This window comes from Equus przewalskii, chromosome 3 (genome assembly GCF_037783145.1).
Source record: "Equus przewalskii isolate Varuska chromosome 3, EquPr2, whole genome shotgun sequence".
NCBI lineage: Eukaryota > Metazoa > Chordata > Mammalia > Perissodactyla > Equidae > Equus > Equus przewalskii.
The window spans coordinates 38,512,433-38,532,106 of record NC_091833.1 but is presented as its reverse complement, the minus strand read 5'-3'; the positions used below and the strand labels follow the sequence as shown (position 1 = coordinate 38,532,106).

Genomic DNA, 19,674 nt, shown 5'->3' with positions numbered 1-19,674 from the left:
CATGTGAACACACTACAGATGTCTGCCAGCACCTAAATTACACACACCATAGGAAACAATCCAGCAATTACAAAAACGGCACTTTGGGGAAATAATAGTATATGTCACTCAAATAATTTATTATAAAAGAGAAGATGAAAATAGTTTCTATGCTGTAGATTTTGGAAGAATTTCTTGATCAACAGAACAAACATCATTAAGATGGCATACAGGTGATTGTAAAAAGGACTCAGTTTCAGTTCTTTGGCAAAAATAGGATCTGAAACCAAAAATAGTCTTTGTGCATGTGTGTACATTTGTGTGCTTGTGTGTACATTTGTGTGCATGTGTGTGAGTGTTCTGAAACATCCTAGCAGTTTGCTGGGCAGAGAGAAAGAGGAGACATACCTGAGGCCTCCACTTACAGGTGTCCAAGGTCTGCCCAGTAAGTAAACCAGCTAACTGATGAACATTAGTGTATCTTACAAACCAGAGAAGATGCCCAGAGTGCCCACATGGTAATGCAGCCATATGCTCCCTAGATCAAGAGCTGACCAACATGTGTCTTCAAAGGCTTCTGCTCTATTTTAGGAGAAGATGAGTATATGACCTTTGCAGATCACTGTGTGTCAGCAAAAGAAGTCTTAACTTCAGAGACACTGGCTGGTCTTTAAAAAATGGCACCTTTATTTGATACATATTTAGCTATAAGGAGTGACATGGAGTAGGGGTGCACTCAATAAATGCTCCTTCCCTATCTCTTTAGGCCATTTACTTATATTTCTCAGTCCTTGCAATGCCTCTTTACAAAAGACAGTTTACTGTCTTCTTGTGCCTCTGTAAGATGGAGGCTGTTTGTCTATGGTTGTCATGGTTTTGCCTTTGGGCAAATGGCTTGGCTGCTCTTTTTCATTTCTTCCTTCCTTTTGGAAGAACTTACACTAGTCTTACGAAGGCATAATTTTAATATATTGTCTTCACACTAAGTTTGAAACCCTTATATGTTTAAGCTAAGTTTTCCCCCATGGACATACACATCTGATTTTTAATGGGAATCTGAAGAAAATAAAATTAAACTGGCAGCAATCTGCTAGGTTTACAGCATTAAGTGAGGCACACTTGTATTATTACTTGGAGGAAACTCATTTTGAAGAAAATCTTTAGAAATTTAAAAGTATGCATAACCAAATATTCAAACTTTCTAAGAACTGCAAACATTTTTCTAAAGAAATTTAGAAAATGCTTGAATATCATCTAGATTTCCGTTACTGGTGAACGACTTACCAAGGATACATTAAAATCTCCAATAATGTTAGGAAAAAACCCTCTACAACATTTTTAAACTTTTTAATGGAAATGATGGTAAACCACAGTGTTTAAGCTGAAAAGCATTAAAAAAGATCTATGTAGGGGCCGGCCCGGTGGTGCAGCGGTTAAGTCCGCACGTTCCGCTTTGGCAGCCTGGGGTTCGCCAGTTCGGATCCCGGGTGAGGACATGGCACTGCTTGGCATGCCATGCTGTGGTAGGCATCCCACATATAAAGTAGAGGAAGATGGGCATGGGTGTTAGCTCAGGGCCAGTCTTCCTCAGCAAAAAGAGGAGGATTGGCAGCAGATGTTTGCTCAGGGCTGATGTTCCTCAAAAAAAAAAAAAAAAAAAAGATGTAGAATGGTAGGAAAAGCAGAGTTCACGACAAACTTAACACTATAGAGAGAGCTGGAAAATCACTTATTTACCAACAGTTTATCAAAGACTAGTTGGCGACGGTGCCATGTGTTAGAAGATTGTGTGGGACACAGGGCGGGGTGGGAGGAAGAGGGCAAGGCGTGGTTTCCGTCCTGAGGGTATTTATAATCTAGGTAGGAAGGTAAAACATTTAAAAAAAATAATTTTAAAAACCTTACACTAAAGATAAAATAGTAAATTTTTATAGACATTATAAAGCCAGAAAGAAAGCACATGGGTCTGAGGAAATCTTTTTGAAAAACATCTGTCTTGTGTTAGATCTTTTTTTTTTTTTTCCTGTTTTCAATAATCAGGTGAAGCTTCTGTGCCCACCGAGGAGAAAGAGCCCTTTTCCTTCAGGCGGGGGAGCCCAAGCCTGGGCGGCGGCTCCTGAGCAAATCTCAGCCCCACTCACACACTCCGGGGCACCCTCATTGGGCACAGTCTCTCCAGGGTGAGGCAACCCTGAAAGGGTTGTTTAACCCAGTGTCTTGAACACGGAACAAGACTTGCTCCCAGGACTGGGGAGGCGGCGCTGCTCCAAGCTTTGTGACGTTCAACTCCCTGCAAGCACTGCCGTCTCAAGAAGTTCTCTTCTTCTCTGAAAGTGTGTCTTTCTATTGCAACAGGATTATTCCCTAAGTGCAAGAGATGCATCTCCTCTGAGTAGAAAGAGAGGTGGAAGTTTCCAGGGAATAATGGGACTCCTTAGATCTGGATTCTTATTCCAATTGCCTGGGCAAACTTTGGCAAACTGTTTAACCTCATTTGTAAAAATGCAGACAGTGTTATTTATTTCATGGACTTGAGATCAAGATGAAATGAGTTAGCAATACATGTCAACTTCCTAGGCTCAGCGCCCAGCCCACAGCAGAGGACAGTTAACAACTCTCCATTTTCTCCCACCACCACGGTGTGCAAGAACGAAGGCAGCCCGGCCTGGTGAGTCAGAAGCCCCAGACCCCATAGTAGCTGTGAAGTTCATTAGCTGTGACTTGTGTTAGACCTTAAAGCCAATGACACACAGGGGTTATCAGATAGGAAAGGAGTTAGGACAAGAAGCACACTGATCATGAACTAAAGGAAAGAGGGTAGTAAAGACAAAAATGTGCGAAATGGTAGAAGATTGGCTTGGCACTACAGAAAATAGCTATTATTAGACTCATTCTGTTTATTTTCTTATTTTTGTTTCTTGCTACACTAAACTGTATTTGAGACCTTGAATTACATCTCCTAGATTCCGGGCTCTTCAACCATGATATAGCCCGTGAGCATTATTAAAATGCTTCGTTATGCTTTTATGCCTTCACATATACTTTCCCTGAGTATTCTTCCTTCTAGAAAGGTCTACTCTTTGCCGAGCCTAAGCTAAACCATCAGTTGCGAACCTTCCCCTTCAAACCTAGCTCACCCTGGGTGTAGAAAACTGCAGTATCCACCATGTTCCCATGTGTATCTACCATATCACTCGTCATGCTGTACTGTAAATTAGGTTGATACATCTGGTCTCCAGCAATAGAGAATGCCGTAAGGCATGGACACTGTTTTATTTGTCTTCACATCCTGAATGCGACCTGTCAGCTTAGTGGAGCTCACACTCAATTGCTCGAGGAGCGTCGACACGGGCAGTTAAGCAGGTGAGAGATGGAAAGGGTTTCTGTCCCTCATCAGCTCCAGCAAGGCAGAGGCAGGCAGGCTGCAGGCCTGTGCCAGGGGCCCAGGAGGAAGCCTCTGCCCACCTCCTTGGTGTCCTTACCCTCTCCAAGCCCAGTGACAGGGAGTACTCTGCCCAAATGTCCAGCTCCTCCTCTGCTCCTTGGGGCCTGGCAATGGGTACTTAGCTCTGGGGTGTCTGGTGTTGCTCAGATGCCGTCAGGCCTATCTTTTCCTAGGACTTGCTGTGTTTTCTCTTTGCCCCAGGGTTCTCCAACTAATTTCATTTTACCCACTAGGGATCAGGCCTGGAAGGGCTCCAACTCTTCCTGCCAGCACCTCCCCAGAGCTGAAGTTCTCACCTGCACCTGGCTGCCCGCCACCTCAGGAGCACTGAGCTATTTTTATTAAAGGCAAACTTTTTATTGAAGTCTAACGTCTATACAGAAAACTGCACAAACCAGAATATTACAAATCAATGATCTTTCACAAAGTGAACATCCTTGTAACCAGCTCTCACACCAGGACAGAGCACATTACCTGAAGCCCAGCAAGTCTCCGTGTCTCCTCCCAGCCACCCATCACCTCCTACCAAGGGCACCCACGATCCTGGCTTTAACACGACACGTCAGCTTTCTCTAACGCTGAACTCTTATTTCAACGGAATCATCCAGGATGCACTTTTTAGTATCTGGCTGCTTCTGCTCATCATTACATTTGTGACATTCATCCATGTTGTTATGTGCAGTTTTGGTTAACAAATTCTCATTTGCTGTATTTAGTTGTATAAATATACCACAATTTATTATTCATTCTACTAAATGGACATCTGGGTTGTTTCCATTTCTGGGCTAATATGAATACTGTGGTGTGAACAAGCTTCTATATGTCTTTTGGTACGTTATGTACACATTTCTGGAGTACATTAAGAATAAGAGTAGAATAGCTTAGCGAGATGCATGCTCAGCTTTGGCGTATACTGAAACAGCTGACTGTAATTTGGGATTAGAGGTAAGGCGAGACCATTCAGGTGGTCGTCCTTCTAGAATTCCCAGTGTTATCTCCCCTCATATTTTCATGAACACCAGGTTCCCTGCCTGCAACAGCCTTTCCCGATGACTCTAGTCGGATATGCTCTACTCCCCCTCTAAAATTCAGGCCTAGTAACACTTCCACCACGAGTAGTCCCTCAACCCCAGTCCATCCCTGTTTGGGTTAGGGCCCCCAATTCTGTGCGCGTGTGTGGACCTCCACATTTATCACAGCACTACTCACCTGGCATTTTATTTGTGAGTCTCTGCTCATCGGTTTCTGCCACTAGACTGTCATTCCCTCGAAGGCAGGGACTCCGAGCATCTATAAGGCCTCGCAAAGGCATATAACGTAGGTGCTCAGCTAACATTTGTTAAATAATTGAATGAGTGGATGAATCCTCAAAAGGATGCCCATGAATGAAACAGTGTGAACAGTGGGGAAGGGGCGGGAAGGGTGTTGTGAAATCAGCTGTGATTTCAACAGGATAAAGATGAAGGTCTTGAACTCAGGGTGGGAGGGAGCGGGGCAGGATGGTCTAAGGCTGGTGACATTATAAAGAAAGGGTTGCTAAGATGCCATGACTGACGGGTGGTGACTTCAATGCCAGAAGAAAAAGCAAAGCTGTCTGCTGGTCTGCATGACTGAGAAAGAAGTGCTAAGGGACACAGAAAAGCCAGGAGGGATGCCCAGTAGGGGTTATGCAGGGGGCGAAGTAACACGGCTCTTCAGGCACCATGAGCTCAGGTTAAGGCGACAATGGAACATCTGAGATCAAAAATTCCAGCAGAAGGGGCCGGCCCAGTGGCACAGCGGTTAAGTGCACACGTTCCGCTTCAGTGGCCTGGGGTTCACCAGTTTGGATCCCGGGTGCAGACATGGCACCACTTGACAAGCCATGCTGTGGTAGGTGTCCCACATATAAAGTAGAGGAAGATGGACACGGATGTTAGCTCAGGGTTAGCCTTCCTCAAAAAAAAAAAAAAAATTCCAGCAGACAACTAGAAATAGAGAATTTGAGCTCAGGAAAGAGAGAGAAATGAGGAGACTAGACAGAGATCTGGTGACGAACCACAGAGTTTCCAGTCTCCAGTGAAGCCAAGGGAAGGGACGAGGCTCCTGGGACAATCACGTAGAGAAAACATCAGAAGCAAAGAAAGCTGTGGCAGGAGAGGCGGGGAGCTGTGGGCGAGCTGAGGAGAGTTGGGGGATGGGACGGGGCAGAGGGCTGTGAGGTGGCGCGGCAAGGGGAGCCAGCGCCAAAGGAGCGCCCAGCCCAGCTCCCAGGCATGGCCGGGATGGGCTCGACTCCCGACTCCCAGTGCAGCGGAGCTCCAGGAGGTCCGGCCCAGCGCATCCTCTCGAAGCACTTTAAACTGGAACGCAGGCCGCCATGACTCATCAGAGGCAGACAGACACACTGACAACCCAGTCCCGAATCCTGCCCACAGCTTTGTTTGGTCTACATGGAAATGCAAGTTTTACCTCCAATTTGTTGTGATCCTCACTAATCTTTACAATCTAACACTTGGCCTGCTTCAAGTACCTCAATTACCCACCTAGAGGTTTCACGCATTTGAGCATGCAAACTCTGGTGTAGGGTTGTAAAGATAATAGAGGGGTTTTTTGTTTTGTTTTGTTTTTTTGGTGAGGAAGAGTGGCCCTGAGGTAACATCTGTTGCCAACATTCCTCTTTTCTGTTTCTCCTCAAAGCCCCAGTATATAGTTGTATATCCTATTTGTACATCAATCTAGTTCTTCTATGTGGGACGCATGCTTCAGCGTGGCCTGATGAGCAGTGCATAGGTCCGTGCCCAGGATCTGAACTGGTGACCCCTGGGCTGCTGACGTGGAGCATGCGAACCAGACCAGTCAGCCACGGGGACGGTCCCTGGAGTTCTTAGGGACTCCTTCCTCTCTGTCACATTGCCTAGCTTCCGTAATTCATGAACAGCAGTGATAAATTCTTACTGATGCATAACTTCGCTGTATTTAAATCATGGCCCAGATAATGTTACTCCGTGGATAGGGTGGCACAGCAAATTAAATATGCAAACTCTATATAAACATGTAAAATAAAACAGGGGGTTGTGGATCAAATAACTGTCAATAACTCAAACAGGTAACTGTCACCAAGTCTCTACCAATTTTATCGTTCCTTGCAGCCTTCTGGATCAGCTTTATAGGCCACAACCACAGAGGATCCTTGACACTTTCAGGATGGCACCAAAACAAAAGGAGCAAAAGCCCTAGCAGAACAAGAGGCATTGTTCTCTTCTCAGATAAAACAATCTAGATGGCTTTGAATTAGCCAGAGTCTGTGGGTTGTGGATTGAGATATTCAGCATTTGTCATGGACAAAGATCATTATCTATTAAGAGCCCCTAATGAGAGGAGTTAAATAATCATGTTGTTGAGCACAAAAGTGTGAAAACATGCATAATCCCCTAATTATCTAGCTGATGGATTTTATCTCTGATGTAAACACAACTGTGTCTATAGTCACAAAACACAAATACCATAACTCTATGTACGTTCCCTATAGGTCTTTATTTAGAATATCATTTATTTCAATAGCTGATGCAGAAAACTAATAGAAGAATGTGACAGTATGAATTAAAGAAAGATCAATGCAATATGGCTTGATATCAGAATCAAGGTTGGGATTTTGTTTGCCTTTGTACTATTGAAGCACAACTCAGTGTTATCAATAGGTAATTTAAACACTCATGGTAGAATAAGGGATTTAACACCAGATTCGAAAAATTGAGCACTTGGCTTTGATACATTTTAAGAATACTTAGCTTTTCATTAAAAGTTTGAATATCTTTAATAAAAGATTACTCCGAAATTAATTAATTTCTGAAAAGAAACCTTAGGCTTTTTAGAAACATATGCTTCTTCCTTTCAGCCAAAATAGATTCATTAGTCTTGGTGCCCAAATATCCAAAACATAGAAACAAAGTGTAAACTTTGTGCTAAATAAGCTTGAAACAAACCTCTTTATTAATATTTATAACAAAAACTATTCTTTGAATGATGCTTTACAGTATACAAGACTTTCCACTCACAAACTTCAATTTCTCAAACACATCAACACATGAATAAAGGAAATCTTTTTTCCCCATAAGGAAAACTTAACTTATGGCACAAAGTGTTGGCCCGCTGAAGAACCTGATGGACGTCATGCAGAGGGCGCCGGCTGCCCCTCCAGACAGAAGACAGTGGCTGCGCCCACACCAGCCCCACCAGCCGGCCGCCAGCGCGGGAACTGAGCGTACACTTCAGGGAACATCAGGTTTGGTTTTTACGTTAAAAAAACCCCCCTCTATATAGTCCAGAATTTACAATCCTCAACTTCTCCATCACGTCTTTCTTCCTTTCACTCCACCTGCTTTCACATAAATTGTGTGTGTGATGAGAAGAGAAATTAGAGAAACTGAGGGTAGTCAAACGCAAGAGGCTACAGTTAAGGTGAGGTGTCAGGTACATTGTGGGGACAGGCAAAAACCCTACTGTGTTGTTGATTTCTTTCTGAAGTGCTCTAAAATGATCTGGAATGAGCAAATTCCCATACACTGGCAAATATAAAAATTACCATGAAAATGTTTTCAATGAGTCTTGTCAAAGTGCTAAAAATAAATTTACCGTGGTATCTATATACTGGGTTGCTGCTAATTTTAATTTATCCAGGAAGTCTGATAAACTTAAGAAAATTTAAGAATAACTTGAATATAACTTAACCAATTTAAAATTGTTCTTCTTATTTAAGTTATGAAAACTGGTAAAAAGACTTTTAAGTGATTACATAGTCGAATGAAAAATCGAGGCTGGCACTGGATTTTTTTTTCTATAGCTCTTTTTTCTTTTTGAGGAAGATCAGCCCTGAGCTAACATCCTGCTGCCAATCCTCCTCTTCTTGCTGAGGAAGACTGGCCCTGAGCTAACATCCGCGCCCATCTTCCTCTACTTTATACGTGGGACACCTACCACAGCATGGCGTGCCAAGTGGTGCCATGTCTGCACACAGGATCTGAACCGGAGAACTCCAGGCCACCGAGAAGCAGAACGTGCGCAGTTAACCGCTGCACCACCGGCCGGCCCCCTTTCTGCAGCTCTTAAAACCCAACACATTTCCACTAAATCCTGCTGTCTTCCCCAGCTGCCTCGATGCCCTGATACCACAGACCTCTTTTCTGCCTGTTCCATCCTTCAGATATTATATCCACATTTGTATAGATGTATTTCTTATCTATTCATATTTTCATTTTATAGTTAAGTGCTAAGAACCCATGTGAACCAGGGTTTCAAAGTGAAACTTTCATTTATACTTGTTTCCTAGAGAAGTTATACAAACATCATAAATACATCAAACACACGGAGTGACAAATTACAACACTGATGAAGCACCTGTGCTCCCGACGGCGAGGGGCGCTGTCTGCACCCCGCCTCCTTCCCGTGCTCACCTGTAGAAGTACGAACACCCTCTGACTGTGTTGTGAGTGAAATGTTCCTGAGTCTTCTCATTGCCAAAATCCTCCAGGGGGTCTGACCACAGGATATCACACATAGGTCCATAAGCAGGTGGTTCTTTGAATCGGTCTAACTAAGAAAAATAGAACACAGAGAGCGAAATACTAATCTTTGGAAACTTGGAATTCAGAAAATAGAAGAAAGCAGCACTTGGCAGTAGCCAACCCCCTCTCTCCAGCACGGTGCTGCTTGAGCTGCCCTCTGCCTCTCTTCCCCTGCTCTCCCTCCCCCGCCTGTCTTCCCCATTCCTCCACTCTGTCTCCCTCTCTAATTCTCCTTCCTTCTTCCTCCTGACGAGCTCATTTATGATCTGCCTTCCCTTCATCTCACCCTTTACCTCTCTCTTGCTTCTTTAATTCTTACTCTTCACTCCTTTTTTCCTTTCTCCTAATTCGCTTTTCTCTTTCTCTCCTTCTTATTTTATCCGTCCAAGTGTTTTGGTCATTGCCCTTTGATGTGGCTCTATCTGTGTTTCATTTCCTGAGGAGGACCTTTTATTTTCTTTTATCTTTGGGTAAATTTCTCTTACTGCTCCCATTAAACTGTGACTTAGAACTCTGGATGGGGAGCAACTTATGGCAACACCACTAGCTATATGACATTTTGAATATTCACTTGTGAGGGGCTATCTAGATTTCTAATTAAAGTACAAGCCTATGTAGCTATCTTACTGGGTACAAACCAAAAGTAACGGTAAGCAGTAAAATAAACCCAAACTTAGCTGGTCATTCTTCAGCTCACAGTTCTATGCTTTACAGTTTTACCTGAAGCCCTCATATGAAATCCATTTTCCAGCTATAAATGTTTAGCAAAGTCATATTTCAATTTTAAAAGATGCATTAAGAAGGTATGAGCAATGTAACAACTGGAAATGGCATTTCACCAACAATTTTACCAGTCACTTTCCTTAGTTTACCCTGATTTTACTGTAATTAAAGGATCTTTGGTGAAGTTAGCAGATAATATAGAGTCTCTTGAAAAAAGGCATAAAATAGGCATGAAAATCCATTAAGAGTGGATACTCTTCCCATTCAACAGTTTAGTATTTTAAAAACCTCATAGGGGCAGATATATAAGGATATATATGGATATATAAGGCTGACAGCTGATCAAATTCTCTTTTTTTCCTGAGACATAAAAGGTGATGTAAATAATGGTTTTGCTACATACCATTTTTTACTAATATCTAAAAAGAATGAAGCAATATTTCATGTTTTCAACACCCAATGAAAAACTTCAATAAGACAAGACCCTCTATACTTCAACCATTAGGTTATCTATAAAATATTCATTGCAATCTTGGACTTGCTTAAGAGATTTAAATAATTTATGCTTTTGGAACAATTCATTCAAGAAAAATAATGCTTGTTCATAAAAATACAGATTTCTTTCTGAGAAACAAAAGCTTATTATTAAGGGTAGAACTGCAGAGGAGGAAAGATTTTCTGATTAATGTGAATTACCAGCTAAAGGTTTGCTAAGGCAACTAGAATACAGAATTTATTCCGGAAAAGTTAAAAAGTGCATTCTAAAGTTAATACCATCTATATAAGAATAAACAACTACAAAATTAATTAAATAGAGTAAGTGTGGTGGAAACACTAATAGACATATGGCAAAATGCAAACCTAAAAATCATTTTATGACTAAGTCTAGAGCTTAACGACATTTATGAAAATTGAACATAATATTTGAAACATGCCAGAAAGTAAGTCTTGGGGATAGCAGATGATATTTTAAAAATCTACTTAATTTATGATAAAAATTTTAGTTATTGATTTCAAGGGTCCCTCAGGTAGTAGGAAAAAATCGGTTCCATTCATGCAGGAAGCGAACTGCTCTGGACTTCAGCTCCACCGCTGCAACGCAGCGTTACGCCTCTACCGCATTTAAACTGGGAGAAGCTGCCAGTGCTCCGCGTGCTGCAGGACACCAGAAGCAGACGTGCAACGGTGTCTTACAAAAACGACACAAACAGAGCAGAAAACGAAGTTTTATTTAATGTGCTTTTTGTTTGACTTTAAAAATAAAAATCATGCATTTCCTTTCTAATAGGAAAGTAAACACAATATTACTTTTACCCTTGAAGACTTGAACCTTAATGAGTATTAAGGTAGAATTTGATGGTTTTACTTCCCTAAATATAGTTTTTCTTTAAAAACCAATGAACTTTTAAAAGAACACTGAGTATAACCAAAGAAATAAAAAACCTGTCTCTTCCACTACATAAAGCTATCTCATACTATTGCAGTTTCTCAGGAAAAAGATACTCCACATTCAAACTAACAGTTTTTTGCTGGCTAAAATAACAGTACTAGCCGAAGTTAAATTAAGTGGGAAAAACTTCTTAAAAAAATCAACTTTTTTTCACCTAGCTCAGTACAATCAAGAGAATATCATCATGGCCTTTGTTAGATTGTTAAAGTTTTAAGATGTAAAAATAGTAAATTTTAAAAAATAACATGGACACATTTTAAAAGTCAAGTTGTGATACTTTCCCAAGAGCAAAGCAACATTTTCTAACTATAATAAGTATGAATACGCAATGGACTGTTTGAAACGAGCCAAAGGGGAACGAAAAGGCATACATGTTTTAGTGATCAGATATTTTACATTTCCAAAGACATATGTCACATGCTAAGATGAATCCTGAAGTTTTAGAGATGAAAACTCTTCCGAGTATAAACATATCTTTCTTTCTAGATAAAAAAGAAATTAATGACCACTTTAAATCATTTTTATTCAAAAGGATAAAGTTAGTGACAAAGGCAGGGAAATTAATGTCTTCTATTTATTACTAAAGCGCACAGAACGATCAGACTTGGAAAGTAACAGAACTTACTTTTCTGATGTCATCCAAAGTGTTAATCTCTGGAGACAAACCACCGTGGACGCACAGGAACTGCTGGTTCATGAGTGCGGCCAGGGGCAGGCAGTCGAAGGCGTCCATGCAGGCGTCGTAGACGCGTTCCGAGTACTTTATCTTACCTTTTAAAACAGGATCAAAAACAAATATTTCCTCTCATGATTTGATGGCTACCATCATTTTAGTGAAATAGGTTATTTTCTTCTCAATGTTCTCTTTCTAGAATCATATTATTATAACTATACACTGCGAAGTTCCAAATATGATTAAATAAGACTTGAAGAGTTAGATATTAACCTTTACATTGACTGTTTTTTATTTTTGTTGTCCATCCAAATTTTACGGTTTTTAGGAACTTTCTATATAGCAGAGGAGAGAACTTTTGTACACATCCTTGCTATTTTTCTGCAGATGTGTCTCAAAAAACACACACAAACAACGAGGAGACCAACAGGAAGGTGGCCTCCACGCTGGCTGGTTTTCCTGAATGATCACATAGAAAAACAGAGAGCGAGAAATTTTCTAAGATTGTTTCTTATGACTGCACGTTGCCTTTCCCTCATTGACTTGTATCTAATATTTTGAGAGAAGCTTCTACGCTCCACTGAATATAGGACTCAATGAAAGAGAGAAATTTAAGTTTCACTGGACAATGGGAGAAACTGAGAGAGGAGGAAAATGACATTTATATGAAGTACTCCTCATTCCTGGTCTAAAGGAAGAAGTCATCTTTAATTTTGGAAAATCCACGAGAGGCTGATTACTCTACTGGGTCTAAAACGAGAGTCACAAGGTTGAGCTTGCCCTCCGTTTGTTTTTCTTGAGTGATTTGACATTAAAGGGTAGGATTATTTTCCCAAACAGTAGTATTCTGACTCTGTTTAAAAGGTAGTTTAACAACTTGTTTCTTAGGATAAATTATATTAGCTCAAATTTTGAGATCACTTTATAGAGGATGTATAATTTAAAAAGAAATTCTGAATTCTCTTAATTGTCCATGCGTAGAAAGAAACATGGAACAACATAAAATAGTGCTGTGTTTTGTTTTTGACTTTTAAGAAGTGGATCATACTGTAAAGTGCTCTTGGAATTGATTAAACGACTGTTTAGCACATAGGACGTTAAGGGAAGAAGCATGAGGTATACTTACATTCTTGTTTAAATGTGAAATACTCTGTTAGATGTCTACATTCATGATTTCCACGAAGTAAAAACAGTGTTTTGGGGTAAAGAATTTTCAAGGCCCACAAATACAGCACACACTGAGAAAAAAAAATAAGAACAATATAAAAATAAATATTTTTGCATTATACTTAAGCACCCCTTGCTCACATAAAAGGAAGACATGAACCAAACCCGCTTCTGTGTCCCAAAATCCCCAAAGGGGTAGGCCTTTTCAAAAGGAGGACATTGAAAGGCAAACAGAAAACACCACTTTGGTATGAGGCCGGGGTTCATCTACACCTAAGACAAACCCTCGCACCGAGGACCCACACACCACAAGAAAACAGTGGGCTGCACAGAGGCCACTGAAAGAAGCCTGAATGAAAATACACTAAAATAAAAACATACTGAAATGAAAGTATGAGAAGAAATGTGATTGGCAATTAATAAAGACACTTCTCTTGAAAAAGCTAATTATTTTTTTAAAATCAGGTAAGAAAAATGGAAGAACTGGAAAGGAAAGGCAAGACAGAAGTTGGAAGTGAACACTGACAGGCTCAGGCTGACTCGGACTGTGTGTCCATCTCCCGTGACGTCCTCTCCTTCACCAGCTGCCTTCTCCCTGTTACCTCATCTTTTCTTTCAGTGCCTTTAGCATACAAGGCCTTCAGCTCTTTTGTTTTATATATTAGTATAATTAAACTGAAGGCCAGGGAATCTCACTACACGTATGCTAATATTAGGGGAAACATGTCGTATACCTTAAAAATCTGAAATTGGGCATTGAAGTTTAAGTAAACATGAGGGCCAACTATGAATTCACCAGGTTTGGAATAAACCTGCATGGACAGAGTCCTCCTGGAGTGTGCATTAAGATAACTGGGATACTCAAGTATTAACGTCAATGTCACTAACCTCGACAGGCATTCATTAAGAAACCACAGGGAACAGAAAACCACTCTGAAAACAAGTATGCTTTTTTATCTCACTAAGTTTATGTTCTAAAAGGGAAGTGAAGAAGATACAGAACTACAAAAATACTGAAACAAGTCTGATTTTGGTTACTAAAATCTGAAACTAAAAAACACACAATATTTACATTTTAAGAAAGAGCTTTCCAACATATAGTAAATATGCCGGATCATGTCCAAAGGGAAAAGCTCCTAGCAATTCATTTGTTGTGCCACTTGTGAAGCATAATCGTCTCCATCAGCTTATATGGTAATTTATTAAATGAGTGGAAACAGTTATGTTTGAATACACAGCCCAAGTTTAGAAGAAAATACTAATTGTCAGAACAAGTATGTATTACTGTGTTTTTCAAGGAAGATATTGTCTCCAACTATGTAATTATGATTGAAGTAAATAAAAATAATGGGTTGATATCAAATTATATATATATGTTACTTAATTTTCTAACTATCATTTTCTGATTATAGTTATTAACTAAAGTTCATGTGACAAATAATATTAATTTTTCTGAAAAGTTGACCAAATGCCCTATACAAGTGATCCTTGAAGCATCATGATCTGCTGATACGCATAAAAGTTCCCTGTTAGCTCAGTGGCTGGGATGGCGGCTCAGTGAGTCTCTGATTGCCGTGTATCCAGTTTTATAGTTTTACAGGTACACTTACATGTTTTCATAAAAGGAGTCTGTTAAACTTGTCTCGCATTTCAGAGAAGATATTTAGAAACCATTATTAATGTCAATGAGAGGACTATTCTCAATTTAAAATTATAAGGTTGTACCTGAACATGTAATACACACACACTCCAAATTGGTTAACTTTGGATGTCTAACGTGGACTAGGAATGGATACGTAGAGTCTTTTAAAAATTATGTTTACCTGTTGAAATTGCTCTAATGTATTCTATTTATATACTGGGGAAGAATATATGTTTTGGCTATACTGTAGCTAGTTTTTAAAAAGGTTTTCTTTTTCTTCTCTTTTCACTAAAGTATAACTTATATACAGTGAAGAGCACATATCATAAATGTACAGGTCAATGAACTTTTCTAAGTGGATACTCCCATGAAACTACGACCCAAATCCAGCTACATTTCCGCTCAGCAGCCTCCCTGTGCCCCTTCCCAATCAATATCCTTTTGGAAACATAACCACAATTCCGAACACTTTAGATTAGTTTTACCTGTAACAACTTATCTTAAGGCAAAGCTATTTTCTCTCCACCGAAAACCTAAAATGCAATTTTTTAACCCCACTTAAATACTACTAGAGGGATCACATTCTAGGACCCATATGTCTTTTCTGCCATCTATTGATCCACTTTTGACACTAGCACAAGGCTTTTTCACCTTTAGTCTTAATTACTATGGGTCTTTCATAACTGAAACCTCAAAGAGTGATATAGAAACAGTCTGTGATATTCTTATCATCCTTATTTACCTTGTATACAATTTAATACACAGCTAATGTCCCTTACTATTTAGTGGATGAAAAACATCTAGTATATAGCAGGAGTTTAGGAAACATTAGCTCCTCTCCTGTAAATGAGAAGGAAGGAAGGAACACAGAAAGGAGGGAGAGGGGGAGGAGAGGAAGGAAGGAAAGAAAAAAGGAAGAAAGGAGCAAAGGAAGGAAGGAGGAAAGGAGGGAGGGAAAGAAAGAAAGAAAAGGGGGGAGAGAGAGAAGGAAAGAAAGACAGAAAGAAGGAGAGAAGGAAAGAAAGAAAGAAAAACATAACTCATTTTCCAAATTCTTGGCTCAAAATACTCCAAAAATAAAGAGTCCTGTTTTCACATTTTATTTCCTTTTCCCCTGTGGCAAGAATAAAATATCTTCCCAAACACTGAATAAAACCACAAATGTAGCCAATGTGGAAGGAGTGGCATGGTAAATGAAAGGGCAAGGGTGGACTGGAGAGTGGAGCCCTGCCAGCTGTCACCCTCGACATCTGGTGGGAGAGAGCCGCCAAGCACAACACTGCCTTGCTGGCATCTATTTTGCCATCTAAAGTTCTAACATTCTGGAGAGCTGAAGATCTTAAACAAAATCATAACCCGATATTATTCTTAAAAAAGAAAGTCTCTTGTAAAAAAATGGTCATAATAAGGAATGAAATACAAATTAGTTAAATGGTTATTTTCATCTATGTCGTATCAGAAGGTTAATTTGAATAAGATTTTCACTGAATTAATTGGTTACGGTGGAAACAGAGAGGCAAGGTACACTGGGCTTTTTACATGGTGAGACGTAAATTAGTTGCACTAATCATTTTCAACCGGACCTCGACTGTCCTTCCATCACTCTAAATAATTAAACAAATATTTACAATTTAAAATTAACTTGGATTACTCAATATGAGAGATTGAGCATCCTCTCCCTCTTTATTAAATAATTTTCATCATAGACACAGTTTTCTCCTATTTAATTTATCTATTTTCCCCAATGAAGCAGCACTACGGATATCATTTTCTTCATTAGTTTAACTCGTTTGTTGATAATAGTAGTACGATGATTTACTTTGTAATTTTTGCCTTTTAATGATGAGTATCCTTGAAAATTTGCATAGGGGAGTAAAAGAAGGAGGTAAAAGAGGAAGCGAGGAAGTAAAAAAGAAAACATACAACTTCAGATGTATATCGATCAGCTCTCTAAAATAACTCTCCGTGCTGTGACACGTCCCAATCAAAGGTGCTGTCTGAACCATGGGATGGATGATGAAGTGAAGGATGTGCACTGGTTGGGAAAAGATCAAAACTCCTGAAATGTCAAGTGCAGCTCCTCATTCGCCTGGTCTGACAAGCACGCAGAGAAGCAGCAGTGCCTGACAAAGACGACGGGCTGCACGGAGACAGGCAGGCGATTTCTTCCTTGCGTCTGCAGCATCACTCTGTCACCTAACATCGCTCGATGCACCGTTTGCTTTTTCGTCTCAGGCAGAAGCAGGGAACATTGCCTGACTTGCTGTGGCTCGCTGCAGTCTGAGTTCATAGCGAATAAACACAACTCCTCATGCTTCAACGCGTCTGAGGCCTGGGCTGAGATCTGCGTGGAGGTACAGCAGGAGGGCCTGCTGGCTGCTAAGCTTAAGGCAATGCAGGGCGGCGTGGCTGGAAAGGGAGTGTGAAGAGTGGAAAAGGAGACAGCTGTGCAAGCCTGTCTGCAGTTCTGAGATTTTCCCTGTGTTCTTAGAGAAACACACTCACACATGGACCTACAGATACACAGAGGCTTGATCAAAGAGATGAGGTAGCATAAGGCAATCATCAGACTGAGGATGCTATTCGGTGCGAGACAAATTACTACCCAAAACAGAATGACCTCTTTCATCACTCCTCAAAAGCTTGCTTGTTTTATTTGCGCTAACTTTGTGGGGAATGATTTCTAATCTTGCCTGAAATGGAAGATGTGGGGGAGAGGCGGGGAGGGAGAGCATAAAACGCGTTCTATCCGCTTCCCAGAGCTCATGGCCTAGTGCCTGTAAATACCACCCAGCGGAGACTGTAGGAAATCCGAACCCACTTTTCAAAGCTGATTTGGTAAAATTAAACTTAAGTGCCCCTCTTTGCCCAGAAGATAGCCAAAGGGCCCTGAATCATTGAGATGAAGCAAGAGCATCTGAAGCCTGTTAGGATAGTACATGCTGGAAAACTGAGCTCTTATGTTAGGGTTTCCCTTAAACCAACAGAACCATATTCAAAAAGAATATTTTATATTTAATGCTGTGACCTTCAGAGTACACAGGTGCAGGAGAGGGCAGTGTGCGAGTGAGTGCCCATGCACGAGGGGATGTAAGAGTGTGTATCAGTTTCTGCATTACTGACTTGTGCACTTTTTGTGGTCCGTTTAGTGAAAGTACGGTAGGGCATGGGGTGCAGCAGAAAGAGGGCAGACTGAATCTCAGCAGCGCCACTTCCTACATGTGTGACTCGCTCTGAGCCAAGCTCTCCACAGGCACGGAAGCAAGACATTTACGTGTTCTTTGCAGAGCTGTGAGGAATAAATGAGACCATTCATACCAGGCAAACAATATCAGTTTCCTTAATCCATAACAGAAAGCCCTGAAGTATTCTCGGTAAGCGTATTTCATACAAATGTTTGTTCTACTTTAAATATGATATCACTGAGCCATCGCAAAGCCCCTCAAAGCTCACAGTTTATTCAAAGTGGCTAACTTTTACATATGAGACCACTGCATTTCTGTCATTTCTATATGCATGTGGAGAGTCCCTGGGGCTGCATCCTCAGACTCTCGGAGTTTAATGAAAGAGCTGTTTTCAAGATGAGGACTCTGATAGGTGCATCTCGGAACTTTTAATGTCCTCTGACACCTACATTTGATATGTCACAACATTTGGTTTCATTCTTTGATCCTTTGCTTGAATTACAAAAGGTGCATATTACACAAAATGTCTCAACTTTCATGGTTCAAATACATAGATTAATTGTGAACTAAAAAAAATCTGCTGAGGAACAAGTGAGTGATTACTGCATCTCACCTCTTCAATTTGAAAAGACTGATTCTAAAAAGTTCTAATTAGGGAGAGTTTAGGAAATTTCAAATGGTTTGAGGACAGATATTCAGAAGTCTGAACTATCTGAGTAAAAAAGTCACAGGTAAATAAAGACTGATAAGACTAAGAAATATTATCCAAAGATGGACCTGGTGAGATAAAGAAGTCCAGTTGTGCCAATTGTCACTCAAGCAACTCATGAGTTAGTGCTTTATCTTTATTACTAAATTAATAAGAAAGTGTTATTGTCTTTGATTAGATTTAAAAAGATGACAAATTAAGTTGTTAAAAATGACAAATATTATGACACTACATAAAAAATTTCCAACATAGCACTCCATCATTCGGCTGATAAAAATAGTCACTCCCAACAGACAGTCTTGGGCTCTGCTTGCTTGGAAGGTCAGCTTCAAGGAAAGTAGAATACCGATTCCATTCATCCTCAGAAACTTTCACAGGAGCACTATGCGTGTTACGTGAATATGCTGAATTTAGTAGTTACTAAAATAATTTTAAAAGATATTTACTTAGACTCCACACAACCCCAATTTAAGGGAAGTAGCAGAAACGTTTTACCTCCCATTGCTGTTTTCTGCCTCCTGCAGTCTTTCTCAAATCTGGCTACACACTGAAATCACATATGGCCAGATCAACAAATTCTGCCCCATGGGATGCTAGTTGAAGTCATTGTGTCACTTCTGGGAAACATCCTTAAATGAGAGGACATGCCCTTCTCTTTCTCGGTCTCCTTCTAGCTGAATGTAGTGTAGGGACATGATGGCTGAAGCTGGTGCAGCCATCTTGGGTCATGAGGTTGACTTTGGAAGGAGGCTATGCACATCAGGGCAGTGAGGCAGAAAGAGCGTAGGCCCTGGCTCCAGCCGGGTCGCACCACCCTGGTCTGCCCAGCTGTGGGCTTTCACTGGAGAGGGACACAAACTTCTATCTTGTTCAGCCACCATCATGGGTGGGTTTGTGTCTTCTCTGACTCTCAGCACATCCTAGCCCTAGTGTGATACAAAGGTCTTACAAAATGTGCACTTGCTCACCCTTCCCTGCGAAGCTGGTCGGGTCAGCCCGTGCAAGAGGCTTGCTGATCTTTCCCTCTGTACGTCTCTCGCTTCAATTTCTCTCCTAGCTAAATCTTACTCTTGTTTGATTCAGTCTCCCCCAACCATGTGCGCTCAAAACTTTGTTTGAAAAGTGTTCTCCCACTTTTCCATATTCCAGTTGCAAGTA

At 40.6% G+C, this 19,674-nt stretch overlaps 1 protein-coding gene across 17 annotated transcripts in view; it reads right to left on the bottom strand.

Annotated features, from left to right (window-relative positions):
• PPP3CA (protein phosphatase 3 catalytic subunit alpha) overlaps nucleotides 1–19,674 on the bottom strand; it is a 287,898-nt gene that overhangs the window by 55,859 nt on the left and 212,365 nt on the right. For all 17 annotated transcript variants that reach the window (XM_070614181.1, XM_070614175.1, XM_008522335.2 and 14 more), the window contains 3 exons: nucleotides 12,940–13,051; nucleotides 11,766–11,911; nucleotides 8,857–8,996 (listed from right to left, as the gene is read on the bottom strand). In XM_070614181.1, the coding sequence (XP_070470282.1) occupies nucleotides 8,857–8,996; nucleotides 11,766–11,911; nucleotides 12,940–13,051 (398 nt within the window). The remainder of the gene's footprint in view (nucleotides 1–8,856; nucleotides 8,997–11,765; nucleotides 11,912–12,939; nucleotides 13,052–19,674) is intronic.